General features: G+C 39.0%; 1 protein-coding gene across 3 annotated transcripts in view; it reads left to right on the forward strand.

The window, feature by feature from the left end:
* Positions 1 to 14,889, forward strand: part of SLC39A10 (solute carrier family 39 member 10) — a 191,241-nt gene that overhangs the window by 12,797 nt on the left and 163,555 nt on the right. The window contains exon 1 of one of the 3 annotated variants that reach the window (XM_072040592.1): positions 2,674 to 2,790. The exons of the other annotated variants lie outside the window; for them this stretch is intronic. Within the exon in view, the coding sequence (XP_071896693.1) occupies positions 2,784 to 2,790 (7 nt within the window). The 5' untranslated portion in view covers positions 2,674 to 2,783. Of the gene's footprint in view, positions 1 to 2,673; positions 2,791 to 14,889 lie in introns of those variants that run through there. 3 annotated transcript variants of the gene reach the window in all.

Here is a 14,889-nt window from a genome sequence, read left to right on the forward strand (position 1 = left end):
TAGAAATGTGTAGGAAAAACTCTTTAAAACTTCACTTGGGAACTTTTGTGAAGCTCAGAGCCATCTCCCTATGCTCAAAAGGATTTGTTCAAAACAAAATGAAATTTGGAACATAAGATATACAGTACAATCAGTATCAGACTTCAAATGCACCTCATTGCTGCTGAGCTGAACATTATAATTACAATTATAACTCTGCAATGCTTTATGCATAAATTATTTAAATTAAGCCACATAGATTATTCAAATTTTATCTCCAAGAAACACTTCTAAAAGCCTGCTAACACTCACGTTACAACTCATTGCTAGCAAATGAAAAACTATTCAAGTTTTGTTTTTCAAAAAAACTTTTTGGAACTAGACTCTGGGCAGTGGCTAATTTGAAGTTAAATCAGTCTTGGGTTAACTGCATTTGTGGTGCTAGTTTTGTAATTTCAGGTCCTCTTTCAAGGTCAGTTGGGCAAAGACTAAGGTGGGTGCCATTCAGTCTTTCTTCTTTCGTGATAATACTTGGTGGAAGCTTCCAGCATTTTTTTTAATAAAGTACAATAATTTTACATGGTATTGACAATGATTAACTTGATAGAAAAGAATATTTGCAGGTGAAAGAAGCTTCCTGAGAGATGTTATGAACAGAGCGAGCCTTACTCCTGGAGTATGTCCCTCTCTTTAAGCATTTCTTCCAGTTGGCTGGGGAAAGCAACGTGATCAGGTCATTCCTCTGTTGCCATTGTGGGCAAATGAAGCAGGTTAGACCAGCCTGTTGTAGATATTCCTGCCTACTGGAGAATATTAAAAATCAGGGAAGGGTAATGGGAAGCTCTCCTTTGCAGCTATTCATTAGCTTGAACACAGGCCTAAAGAGAAGAAGAAAAAAAGCTACCTAGAATGTTTCCAACTACAAATCTTTTTTTGATTTGATGTCTTAATTACTTCTATAAATAGAACTTTCTTTAAAATTTGTAGTGCTTAAGACTATGAAGCAGATAACTATTCACATATACAGCACCAAAAGGAATGAATGCTATCCTGCACTAGAGCCACTTTGACTTTCTTACTATGCTCAGGAGAAAGGAGTGGAAATAAGAAATAAAACTTTTTTCTCTGTGAGAATTTTAAACAATGCAATGAAAGAGCAGACATACTGCTGTGTCACAGTTCAAGTACAACAAACTGCTCAGGCAGATCTAGGGAGTGTCCGAATAAAGAAGGTGCTTGATTCTGATGGCTGACAAGTTTCCTGAAGTGTGCACAGTCTTCCACCCAGCCTGTATTCCTGCTGTGGGTGCTCATTAGCAAAAACTCCAAAACCCCCCAAACAAGAAAAGCTGTCTAGTAAGAAGGTGGAAATGGAAAAAGTGGGAATAAACATTAGGCTTGATCCCAGAGGACAAATCCTATTGTGCAGAATGCCTGCAGTAAATCCACTCCTACTATCTAATGGCTGCAGACTGGCTTAAACTCTGAAGCAATAAATGAATACACTCAGAGGCAAAATGAAAAGTTGAACGATCAGCTCTCTTCTAGTATCTCACAAGCTCAGAGCTGTTAGGAGTTCGGCCCTGGATTTCTGCACACCCAGCACTTCAGGTTATGCTGTGCTCCAAAATGCTCTGCGGCTCCCTCCTGATCTTGGTCTTGCCAGGTGTTGGATCGTGGCAGTCCTGTGCTTAGGCACTGCAGACCGATGCTTTCTCCATGCTGCGATAGCAGGTAAAGAAGCGGCAGGGTACAGAATTATTGAAGTGCACTCAAAGTGTTTCTGAGGGTCCCAGACCAGCACAGTGAGTGTTTTACAAACACAGAGCAAAGATGTGCCTATTCCAAAGGGCTGAAAAATCACATAGGAGATGAGTGAGAACAGATGTAGTCAAGCCATGCAGGGGACTTGAAGAGAAGGATGAATAATCACAGGCAGCATGTTATCTATCCTTTTGCTATCCTCTTCAGAGTTGTCAAGTGTAAGCTTGCATTTGTCAGCACTGGATACAGAATTAATGCCAGAAATAGACAAGTCTTCAAGGTTTGTGGGTTTTTCCCTGTAGAGATAGGGAAATGGAGGAGAAATAGAACAAAAATATCTTATTTTTTGTTTCTGAGTGGCTTCAGCATATTAAAATCCTGGAGTAAAAAGAAAAACAATGTAGAAGTTGTTTGAAGGCTTGATTTCTTCCCCACACACAGTATTTCCAGGTGTTATATAAAGGCATTATATTTATGTATAATTTAATATGATAATAGTGAGGTCAGCTTCAAACACTTGATCTTTCTCTGCAAAAAAACAGTTCCCAAGGTTTTTTGTTTAAAGCTAAGTCACAACAGTACCTTTCAAGACACTGCCTTCTAAAGGCACAGAATAATATGTCTCATTCGTGTAATTTGTCTGTGTTGTATTGCTGCTTGTTCAGGTATGAGACAATAATCAGTATCCCTTAAAATGGGAATTGAACGTTCATATTTTTGTGTTGATAAACCATCAGATAAGCCAGTTATACAAAGCAGCCTAATGCTTGGCAACCTGGATTCATCTGGATGGTCTGCATTTTAATACATCCAAAAAAAGGTGCTATGTCTCAGTAGTAGAAATGTAGATCTGTAGTGACGAGAATGGATCTGGAAGGTAGTCACTGGCGGGGATCTGGGAAGCACTGTGGGCAACCAGCTGAGGAACAGTTCTGTTGGGAGGCCGTGGGCTAAGGTGTGTCCTGGGATTTGTGTGTAGAGAACCAAGACTGGCGTCTTCCAGAGCACTCTCAGGCAGAAGTGATGACCTTCCTGCAGGAATGCTGGGTGAGTTCAGTGCTTGTGCTGTCTAGCAGGTACAGGCTAGCAGATTCTCCACTTAAAACTTAATGGCTATTAAAACTCAGTGAATTGGTAAATATATGGTACTCGAAGTCTGGATGCTGTATCATCTGTTACCTGACCTTAGATATTGTTACTATTATGTTTACATTGATGTGTGTAGCAGTAGGTACACTCTAAAATACTGTTAAATAGTACTGTAATATATGACCTGGGTTTAATCACTGAGGCAGATTACTAGTTAGAAATTCTGGCATCTCTAGCAATTCCTGTGCAACCTACTGGTTGTTACCAGACTGGCTGAGATGCAGGTAGGATTACAGTAGTGCAATATTTACTGGTTCAGCTTTTTAACTAATGGAATGTGATTCTCTACCCTCACTATCTATGGGCGGTTACTCTAAAATCAGTTTCAGCATACATTCAGTGGGAAGGTTGTGATTTGGGGGAGGTCTGTTTTTCTCCCCTGCCAGCTCTTCATTGTTGGGAATCATATGGGTACTGAAAAATGATTGAGGTATGCAAAGGAAGATGTCATCCATGACTAGCAACCCTGTAAAGGAGTTGCCAGTGTAAGCTTTGAGTGATTACATGTTATCAGTGAGTATTAGACATCAAATATGATAACATAGGTACAGATACGTGCAGGTAAACAGGTAAGCCTACATGCAGCAAATACTGATACTAACATTTTCATCTTTTTAATAGAACTGAATTAAAATATTAGTAATAAATCTGCAAATTAAACAAGAGCTTAACTCCTCTGTCATTAACTCATGCTCAGCAGTCTACTTTGGGTGATTTTACTGGACCAATGCTTAATGTTATGAATGTCTTTAAATCTGTTACTGACCATAAACTGTATTAAAATGTATCACGGAATTGCAGTGTATGAGAACCTGGTTTGCAATTCACAGGATAGTCTGTTTTAGTACTCTTAGACATCTTAATTCTGAATTCCTCAGAATGTCACTTCAGGTTTTCGCTTAGTACAGTTCTGTTTCCTGAAAAATCAGGGGGAAGAGAGCTAAGTCAACACTGAATGCCTCATAAAATCTAATGCTAAGGAGTCTATTTTTCATACCAGAGCAACAATTTACAGCTGTAGAAAACACATTGAAGGGGTATGTTTTCTCAAGTCTTGTCTTTCCTGAACAAAATCAAAACATGATTTTGCAGACATATTTATTTGGAGGAGAAATTAGTATAGCTACCACATTTTGGTACCCAATGAAAAGAAAAATAGACTTGTTCATCAGGTTGCAGAAACTGTGGGAGATCTAAAATTCCTCCTAGGCTTTGTATCTCTTAAACTGTAAAGTAAATGAAAATTCTTTCAACTTTACATGTTCACCACCACAAACCAAGTATTGGCAATGTGAATGTAGTAACTCAGTAATGAGGGCATATGGCTTGAGGGTCTATAAGTTAAAAGGCCCCATGAGAACCACTTCTGCTTCCTTGTGTAGGCTAGTCAAACTTCATCTTTGCATGATGGAGTAAGCAGGACTGTACACCCATTCACTTTGATGGAAGTTAGCCCGTAGAGTTAACTCATAATATGCAGCTGCTGCAGGCCAACAGCAAGATATTCCTTTCTTCCCACAGTGATAGAAATAGAATCCTTCCATATGCTACTAGTAAGTTTCTAGTACCTCTTTTATGTATAGTATTTGTAGCACGATATGATTTACATGTTCATTTAGGTCTTGTATTGCAATTTCATCTTTTCCTTTCTGGAAAGAACCACTAATAGCTCTTTTATTTGCACCCCAACCCAATCTGGGAGTGGCTGACAATCTAACAACAAGACCCATTTTAGCTGTGTCTTGGACTCTTTCAAAAGAAAAAAATTTGGAATTTAGTAGTGAGTCTCTGAAATAAAGACAGCTTGTATATCAAGATAGACCAACTCAGTGCATAAATAGGAATGTTCAGTTGCTTCTCAGGTCCAAAGAAATACATCTGTTCCAAAGAAAAACATCCCTGTTTCAGGCTGTTGAAGACTGCTTTGCTGTTTGACACAGTTTGAGTTTACTTCTGTTTTGTTAAATTATTTCAAAGTTTAATGCTGTATGCAAATTTTAAACATTAGTTTTAGTTGTATAATAAAATAATGTCTAAGGACTGTGTGATATGATTAAAGTTGGTGTTATTTCAAACGCTCCAAATTTGGAACTGGGGGGTCTTTAAGGTCCCTTCCAACTCGAGCTGTTCTATGATTATGACAATGCTTTATTTCATTTTCTTAGTACTCATAGGAGCTTAGAGTAGTATCTACTACTTGCTGTGCTCTACATGTGTATGGTCATTAAAAGTTGCATCACATATCTTGTGATGGAACTTGCATTTAAGTAAAATCTTCTAGTAGTTGTCCATTGCCCTAAAATAAGGCAGATCTTCAGGCATAATAAAACTTTTTAATGAGAACAAGCATTCTATCAAGACAATCTAAAGTTGTTCAAAAATTGATGAAACTTACATCTTGAACTTCTTTCCAATAAATCTGTGCACATCTCATCTGTAGCAGGAGTTTACATAAATGCAAATGGTTATAAATGCTTGCTTCCAGAAAACAGGACTGTTTATTTTATCAGTCGGACAATGCTAAGAAAAATGGTGAACAAAAGCTGTTCTTTAATGTCCTGCACATACTTCATGAAAATGAAAGCTTGAGAGATTTTCTGTTGGTCTAATATGATCCTTACTACCAGACTGCCAACTGGCCAACGTGTGAAATGCAAATAAGACCCTACAGATCTCTCAGCAGCCTTTTTGGCACTGTTAGTGATCTTAGAGATTTTTCAAGGAAATCAGAACAGCTTTGCCTGAGCAGGCTGTTTAACAACTGTATTTTGCTGCAGCAGCCATTCTTTTTACCATTTCTTCTGTGCCTTTTTACAAGAAGTATATCCCACCTGCTGAGCTTTTTGTTACTCCTTTGCTTCTTTTACACTTTAATCTGTGGTGATAATATTGAAGGACTGAATCACTTCCTAAAAACTAAAATCCTTCAGAAGAATGCTTTATATTAATGAACTAAATGTTTTTAAGAGTATTTTTTTCCCTAACAAAAACACAAGTTTCTTAAAGAAGAACAAGGGGATATGGGCTGGATATTGTCATAGATCCCTGAAGCCTTTGCAAAGCAACACCTTCCTCCAAAGACTAGGCCATTTTTGATCAGGCCACTCTATATTATACAGTCTACTTTCATCTTTTTGTAATAATAAAAATTACATGTAGCAGTCCATATTTCAGAAAGATTTGTAACTCACAACAGTCATTCTATTAATTTTATTTCCAGGCACACTAGCAGCCCATAATTGATTCAGAATGCATGTTGCTTTTTTGTCAAGTCACCAAGCATCAGGGAAGCTGTTGCTAAAGGAAGCCTGGATTCCAGTTTCACTGTATGATTAGGCTGTGGTCTTATGACTGATGTGTTTTGTTATGGGCTTATGCTAATTACCTGGAGGCTGGAGTCTTCAAGTCTGTAAGTAAAATGGCATCTGTAGCCCTAAGAGTTGTCAGGGAATTGGTGTTCATCTGACAAAACAGTGGAACTGATGCCTTCTGTGGATAGCAGTTTTCTGCAACTTCCCCTGAGGACAATGAAGATGATGGAGTAATGTTATTCCCCTAGAAAGAAGGAACAAAAAGCTATCCTACCAGCAGTAGGATTAAGCATAGATCAAGAGAAGCGCAAAGTGATGGGTTTTTGCTATTATGCAGACTTTATGATTGCAGAACCTGCCAAGATCAAAGGAAGTTAATACAGAGGAAAGACAGCAGGAAGCATGAGTCAGAAGAGGCTGTGAGCTAAAAGAGGAGGAGGACTGTTAAGATCTTAAGATGTGTCTGAGTGGCAAGAAAAAGCATGATACAATCTCCCACCCACCCCTTGTGTTTGCCATCCAAAGCTTTTGGGAGTGTGGGTAAGGCTGATGTGTTGATTTGTTCTCCAGTATTACTGAAGTAACTCACTGTAAATGTGGAACTCAAAAGCGGCATCTCTAAGGACGGAGTGCGGTATGAGTTGTTTGTGACATTTTAGCAATGTGTTTTTCCTGAAGTACTAGAGCAGCTAGCCTGAACTTTCTTACTTGCTTGGAGTTGCTACTAAGGAGGAGCGAAAAGATTGAAACATGGTGACTGAAGTCTATAAAGTCAATGAAGCTAAAGTTTTACAATATATATATGGCAGTAGTATTTCAGCCTAACATTTCATCCCAGTTCTCCTTTGGAAAAACACAAGACTGATAATTTTTTTGGCAGAAAGTATCTGTCATTAGCCTGAATCTCTGCCTTGTCACTTGTGCAATCCTCAATGCTTGGGTGAAATGAGGACAAAAATCAGTTTGTGCTGTTGTCAGGTCAGACTACGCTGTTATCAGTAACTGCACATGATGCATGTCACTGGCAAGCATGGTTCAGTACATATAGCTCATCTTAAATAATTCATATGACTTGTTACAGGGTGGAATTTTGTAGTTATTTTTGGGCATGTCTGAGTTATTTCATTACAGTATGTCTCAAGACAATTTTTTTCCTGTCCTATCATTTTCCCCAAGATTTCCTCTTAAAAGTTCCCTCCCAAAATAGTAAAGACAATCTACCTACCCCTCCACCCCCCACAAAAAATAAAACCTCTCCTATGGTGAGCTGACAGTTTCCTATACACTGAGGAGGAAACAAAGATTACTGTGAATTTCCTGTTTCCTAATATTTGCAGCTGTTTCCCTCCAAAGAGCTAAGACACCTGTCATAACAAAGAGGAGTGCTTTCTTTGAATCTATAAATCAGCAAGAATTATTAATGTACTATAGGGGAAAGCTGTTTTTAAGCATTATTCACTGTTTCCATTATCCAATTTTAATGGAACACAAGAAAATGTATTAATAGTTTGCATCTGTGATCTCATTTTCTAGGCTAAAATATAAAGAATGGAACAAGCACTGAAGTTATCCAAGGGTTTTTAAAAAAACAAACATGATAAATACTCTGTTTATATTCACCAACAAATGTGGAAAAAAAATCTTGAAACTGCCTTTGAATGCTATAGTACAAATGTTCTCATTCAAATGCATTTCTGGTTTATAAACTAAGGAGCTGGATTAACTGTGACTGTTGATTAAAGAGATAAATAGCATTTAGCATTTGACACTTAATTCAGAGGCTGTCATCACCTGTCCCAGCTTCAGTGTTCATCAAATTCCGTACCAAAAGGCTCAGTAAACTTATCAGGTGTGTAATATTCATCCTTCTTTCAGAAAGATTCTATCTCATTTAAACTTTGAATATCACTTATTCTTCTAGTTCTGAACTGGCTATTAAAAGCATGCATGGTGAAATATTGGAATCCGGTGTGTATTCCATGTTTCAACTTCTTCTTACTGTTGTGTTTTCAGTTCCTGGCCAGTTTTTCCATTGTTCTTTCTGCAATCAGATGGACACTGACAGCCCTTCCACCTGCACAGGGTTCTATTAACTGGAACCTGCCTGTGCAGGTTGGAAGAGCTTGCCAGATTATTCTGGTCATTACAGAAACAAACAAGTTATGGCACTGAAAACTTGAATGTGATGTATATTATCCTTAATGTCATGTTTATTACTATGTAGCATGCGAGTCTTCTCTGAGATTAGGACTCTCTTGCATTAATTACTGCATGGAGAAACAGGAAGGGGTTTCCTTGTCAAAAGAGCTTATAAACCACAAAAACAGAAAATGATTGCAGCAGGAATGGAGCACAGGCAGCTGAGGTGGCTTGTCAAAGATCTTGTGGCAAGGCAAGATCTGAGCATCTGGACTTGTGGTTCAAGAACCTGCTCTGCTGAATGTGGCAGACTACACAGGTGTTTGGTTCTGCTATGCAGAATCCTGGTTTTGGAATAGTATGTCCGACTTGACTAATTAAAGTCAGAATACTTTGGAAAGGTAACACATCACTGTGGTTCAAGCACTATTGCTTTCCACTCAGCTGCCATGCATGTCTGTAGATCAGTCCTGCAATGGCAGCCCCTGTCGAAGGAACTGGGAGGGACATGGGGCTCCTCATTCAGGCTGCTGGCAGTCTTCTCTCCTAGCACCCACTCACTTTATTCTGGCATCATTTTCTCTTCGTGCTTCCAAAATTCTAGCTGATCTATAATATTCATATATTTGTGGTAACCACCTGGATTATATCAAAATCTTAAATTTAAAAAGTGTTGCTGTTAGTTCTAGCTGTCTTAATGCTGTTTCTAGTTCCTACTGAGGTAGGCTAGGAAGAAGTGAAGTTGAGAAAGAACTGGAGTATTTTTTAGATGATTATGGATAATAATAAGCAGCTTTTCCCTACTGCTGTTATCAACTGATAGCTCTTTTGTCTCAATTTTTCTCTTCTATTGCTGAATTAACTTAACAGTTTCTTCAGACCTCAGTAACTTACATTAAATGCATTCCTAGGAGAGTTCTAGGGGTCTTCACTGAAGAGGTAGAAAATCAAGTGCAAATTGTTAATAAATTATTTTTCTTGGCTCTGTTGTGTGACTGAGGCAGCAAGTAGATGGAAATATACAGAAAAATGGGAGGGCAAAAACGATGAGAGAAGATTGACAAGCTGGGCATTTTGGTCATGATCATTAGAGACCTCTGGGATTAAAAAGCCTATTCTCATTTGATTTCCATTAAGTTTAGTGGAAATTCAGAACTTTTAGGTAGTTTGTAAAACCTTAGACCTTTTAATACTTTCCATGAAGCTACCCAGATGAATAGTTGGCTTTTCAGCTACTCTTTTTTTCTAGAAGGTGTGGTACAAGACTTGCAATTGTACTATAAGACAGGTGAAATCACTGAGTGATTCCCATTGGCTTTACTGAGCTTTGGAACATCTTTTTTACAAATAAGATCAGGGAGCCTTATACAGAGATATAGGATAGAATGCACTAGAAGAATATCAGTAACACGCTGCTGACTTATCTTACTGAAATACCGTAACTGGAAAGATCAGAGGATAGTTTCTTTCTCCACTCCAAAGCATTTGCTGCAGGTGCCTTTCCTCTTTTTTTCTTCATAAAGTAACTGGATTTATAACTCAGGTATTTGAAGTAAATGTCTGAATTGCAATGAACCCAGCCTCGAGGATGATGATAATACAGTTGAAAAATAAATATACCTGCACAACTTAAATGTTATAACCTCTCATTTCACTTCTGAGGCAGGAAAAAAGTGTTTCTCCTGAAGTGATTTCTTGTTTGCTCTTAGGGCATACTTCCTTGATGTTGTGGTTTCCCACACTCAAAGAACAAAATGTAGTTTCTAGCAAAATCCTATTTCATATTAAGAAAGAACAACAAAGAATAACTTTAAACTCTACAGAAGAGACCATATTTCATTTTAAGATGCTTCTTCTGGAAAATCGGATGGCATTTGTTTCCTCAAAGGCAAAAATGTAGTGTTGCTACCCAGATACTGCTCTCACTTTGTCTCTACCATAACTGGCCTTCCTAGAGCTGGCACTTATTCCAGCTCCCTCTCAATGCTGCAAACCAGAAATAAGATCTTATTTACCTTTTACCACTGTGTGTTTTTTTCTCCCGTGTTTCTGGTGCACATTTCAGGTCTAGTACGCTTTTGCTGCCTTGAGTGGGCATATTCTGATATTTTTGATAGTGTACTGAACTAATTGGGGATCCCATCCCGGTTTTCAACATTTCCCAGATCTCAGGGCTTTATGCTATTCTGAGATCTTTTTGTGTTTCAGGATGTGGTGCTAAAATGCCTTTCTCTTTTTCCATATAACATGAAGCAGCCCTCAGGCCAACCGTGCCTTTCCCCTGAACACCTTGTGGGATGCCTGTGATCTGCACTTGCTCCTCATCTAATGTTTGTGTCAGTAGGAAGCAGATGGACTATCTAAGTTATACCTAATTTAGAAATATTTTGGAAATTTCTTCAGGCTTTTCTTATATACACACATACGTGTGTGTGTATATATATGTATGATGTCAGTGGCATGTAGGGACTGGAGGGAAACTGCAGCCAAACACATTTTGTCTAAAACAAAGATTTATGGCATATAGAGATGTTATTTTTTCACATTATCACACTGCTTCAGTTTAGTTTTTCTTTTTCCCAGCTCTTGTCTGGTAATATATGATTTCCAGACTTGTCTCTTCTATGTGTTTTTGCAAGTTTGGGAGATGGAGTATGCAGTCATCTTAGGCAGATAAAATGTTAGGGAGGCCAGTGTTCCAGAATATGGTAAGACTGGCAGAACAGAAATCCCAGCAGCTCAAGAAAAGCTGCTGAGCAGAGGCGGGACTGTGCAGGTTGGCTTCAGGTGTGCGAGGCAGAAAGCAACTGGGGAGCTGAAATCGAGAGAAGACAGGCTAGGCAGGGAGAGGACTGCTCCCCTCTTACTTCATTCTGCTTCACCATGTACCTGAAATGCATTCTGTTAATGAATTTTGTATTTTGCGTTTAGCACATTTGGTTATTCAGCTCATTTTTTGCTTTATTGTGCAATTCTGTCGTTTTCACTAACTGGTTTGCATCTTACCTGTCTCTAACATGGATTCCTTAAATACTAAGGAAAATGAGCCATTTAGAAATCTCCCCCTGCTCAGCTATACAGTGAGGTGTTCTCTTTGTACAGCAGAGAATTGCTTCAGATGCAGCTGTGGTATGCAGGCTTTCAAGCCTGAACACAAGGATAAAATGTAAAGAAGCAGATGAATAACTCCTCCAGAGAAAAAGGAGATTTTCCTCTTCCCTACTGCAGGAGACATTTAGAAACTTTTCATGTGAGCTCACAGAAGCAACGTATGGCTTTATTTCTTATTAATTGGGATTTTACATTAATCACATGTGATTCCAGGAATTGATTGTAAGGTGGTTACCTGTAGCAACCTGTCAGTTGCCTTGGCTCACCAAATAATGTGACCCCCATGTATGTAGCAGGTGTTCTCCGTAACTGCTAGGAAGTAAAGAGAAAGCTACAATAATATGCATTTATACAAGGTGGAAACAGGTTGTTCTCCTAAGGAGGACTTTCTTTTTGCTTTACAACCTTGTATTTCTGTACCCTGCAGTTCTGAAACTCTATTTCAGAGCAAATAGAGCAGGGAAAACATCACAAGAAATCAGTACCAAAACAACAATGAAGAAAGGCAAGAAACACCATAAAACTCAGTGTTTTGTGAGTAAGGTATATATCAGTGAATGGACTGGCTGCGTGGAAAAGGGTTGGGATTCTTTATAGCTAAACCTAAGAAACATTTCCTTCTTCAGACAAATCTGGTACTTTTTCCAGGAGGAAATCTGTTTCAGTTTGCCTTGCCCTTGCAAGGAAACAGAAGGAGAATGATTCTGGATTAAAACTAGGGCTTTTATAATCTCTTGATGCTTGTTAATTACTCTGTTCTCCTCTGCCAGTGGTGCTACCCTGCCCTGCAAAAGAAATGTGGAGGTGGGGAACGCTGGCTCTGTCGGGTGCTCTGGAAGCCTTCATAAGGCTGAAAATGATAATGGGGAAAGAGCTGGAGGATGCATATGAACAGCTTTGTGGCTAGTCCACATTGGCCTACTGCTGATTTTGTCACTTCCTTCAGACTCCTTCCTGCTGCTCAGCAAGCACATAACAGGACACGTCAGAGCGCTGACAGGAGAACCACTTCTGGTTCAGGTCCTAGCAGCCATTTTATACAGAGGGCCAAAGGCAAAATGTGCTCCTCCCACCCTCAGTCCCCACCCACCCCCAACAAACTGACCTCAGGCACGGTTCTGAGATGAGTTTTGGCTGACGTTTTTGCCTCCAGGCCCAACAAGTCCTTTGCGATTGAAGTGAACAGCAGAGGATGGGCCCAGAGCCTTGAAGGCTGTGGTTGTCTTACAGGTTTCGAGCCAAGGCTATTTAATTTGCTATTGGGGCTCTCTGAGCCTCCTGCCATAAAGGGGCTTCTGCACCATTAATGTGTTACTCTGCTTCAAGGCCTAATACAGATACTGCTTGGCGCTGAATCTATTTAAATCCAGTCACGTAGAAACAACGGTAGCCCTAAGACCACCCTCTGTGCGTTCAGATTGGAGAACTGTGAGCACTGAATGTTGAAACATATTTCTGCTCTTCAAGTTGATTGAATAAATGTCACTCAATGGGATGATGCACATCTAAAATACTCAGAGCTTCATCTCTTGAACTTCATCTGTAACTAATAATGTAATTCATCATTTAGCACTCTGACTGCAAAGAGACAAACCTCAATAGTTTGAGGGGAGTGAAATGCTTAAATATTTTTAACCTAAATATTGGGTAAATAGCTTCCCTCTGAATTCCAGCATTTAATCAAGCAGCTACTTAACTTGTATTTCAGGTCCAGCTCTGTTAAACCTGCATGCTTAAATGCCTTTCTGTGCTGGTTGTGTTTTGTGGACTTGGTGCTTGCACTTGACAGGGTCACTTCTTTAAAACAACTCTCCTTTGCAGTTCTCAGTTAGGAAGGTTTACTTCTGTGAGAACTGAATGTTCAGTGTCCCTGTGGAGAAGACATGTAATCTACTTCTAGCAAATTAAAATCTAATGCAGTTTGTCTGTATTTCATTTATGCCTCAGGACAAATTAATGTTTTGTTTGTTTTGTTTTTAAAAAAGCCTTTAAATGAACACGGTGAGACTTCAGATTAACCTACTTGTAGTGTTTTTATTTCAGGTTTCTTTTGGGAATTGGATGCGGCTGTTAAATTTCTCCTACGTAAAGCATCAGTGGCAATTTGCTTGCATTTTTCTGCAAATGGATTTTTCACTCAGAGAAATACAGTTGGATTTGGAAAAGTAAAACTCAGAAAAAGACCAGCTATTGGTATTTACCATGTTATTTCATGCTCCAAAACTTTCAAGTTTAATAAATTATAATCCCAGAAAAATCAGTGTATACTGGGGAGAGGTCATGTTATGCAGAGTTTGATGTTCAAAAGTGGTAGTCTTCTCAGTGCTGTAAGGTGAATGAAATCCATTCATGTGTGCCAAGACAGCAGCAAGACTCACTAGGAAGAAAGCAAGCAAACATGCTTGTGGATTGACTAGTGTGAGGAGATCCTCCTATGTACTTGTCAAAGGCTTTCTCAGGTATGTTAATGGGTTGAGTGGGAGATATTTTACCTTTATGATGAGGTTAGTCTGTAGGAAGTTCTGCCTTCTTCCTGGACCATCAGTAGCGAGGCTGCTTAGAACACCATAGCCCCTCTTCAGCATTTTCAGCTTCTGTCTCACTGCTGCTGGGACCCTGCTTTGAGAGGTGTGAGGAACAGAGGTCAGTGTATCTCACCACATGTGTATTTTCTCTTGTTGAGAAGCAGCTGGCAGTGAAAGATCTATTTGCTTTCTCTCTAGACTCATCACATTTTTCAGGGCTGGGGGAGAAATGTTACTTTTGGCAGTCCTGCCTGTGATGTTTGACAGCAGAAGTGCTGTATAGGGGTTGTCTGATCACAGACACTTTCTAATCACTTTCTAATCAACTTTTCAAGTCACTAGGCAAAACACAATTCTAAGAAGAAAATGTACCAAAAAACTGCCCAATTTTTGTTCTAGTTCATTATACTTACAGCTTACATATTTGAAAATTACTTATCTGCAAGACAAAAAAGTGCTGGTCATACTCATACCCCATCCTCATCTAAAATTAAAACATACTTATACGTTGTAGTTTACATAAAATATCAGTATTGTTTAGCTTTTCCACACAAAGCTTCCCTGCAGGTTTTGGAGCTAAGGTTAGCTTTTCCTTTTTTAGTGTAACACTAAATCTGACTCTTCTACAGCTGCTGAGCTCACTGTCATTTCTTTTCACCAATTAAATCTGACTGATTCAGTGTGGAAGGACCAAACACGAGAACCCACTGACAGCCACAGCAGCAGTTTCATGCATGGCATATAAGCCCAGAGGGCAAGTGTCAGGAAGTCAGCAATCTGTTAAATGCATTATCTGTGTTATGCAAAAAATATTTCTTACTAGTTCTCCTCTTTCATGTTTTGGTTTAAAAGCCCATTATCTTGTGAAATCTAATTTGGCTTGCTACATAGAAATGTATTAGTTGAGTAGA

The sequence above is a fragment of the Anas platyrhynchos genome, chromosome 7 (assembly GCF_047663525.1).
Source record: "Anas platyrhynchos isolate ZD024472 breed Pekin duck chromosome 7, IASCAAS_PekinDuck_T2T, whole genome shotgun sequence".
NCBI classification, from domain to species: domain Eukaryota; kingdom Metazoa; phylum Chordata; class Aves; order Anseriformes; family Anatidae; genus Anas; species Anas platyrhynchos.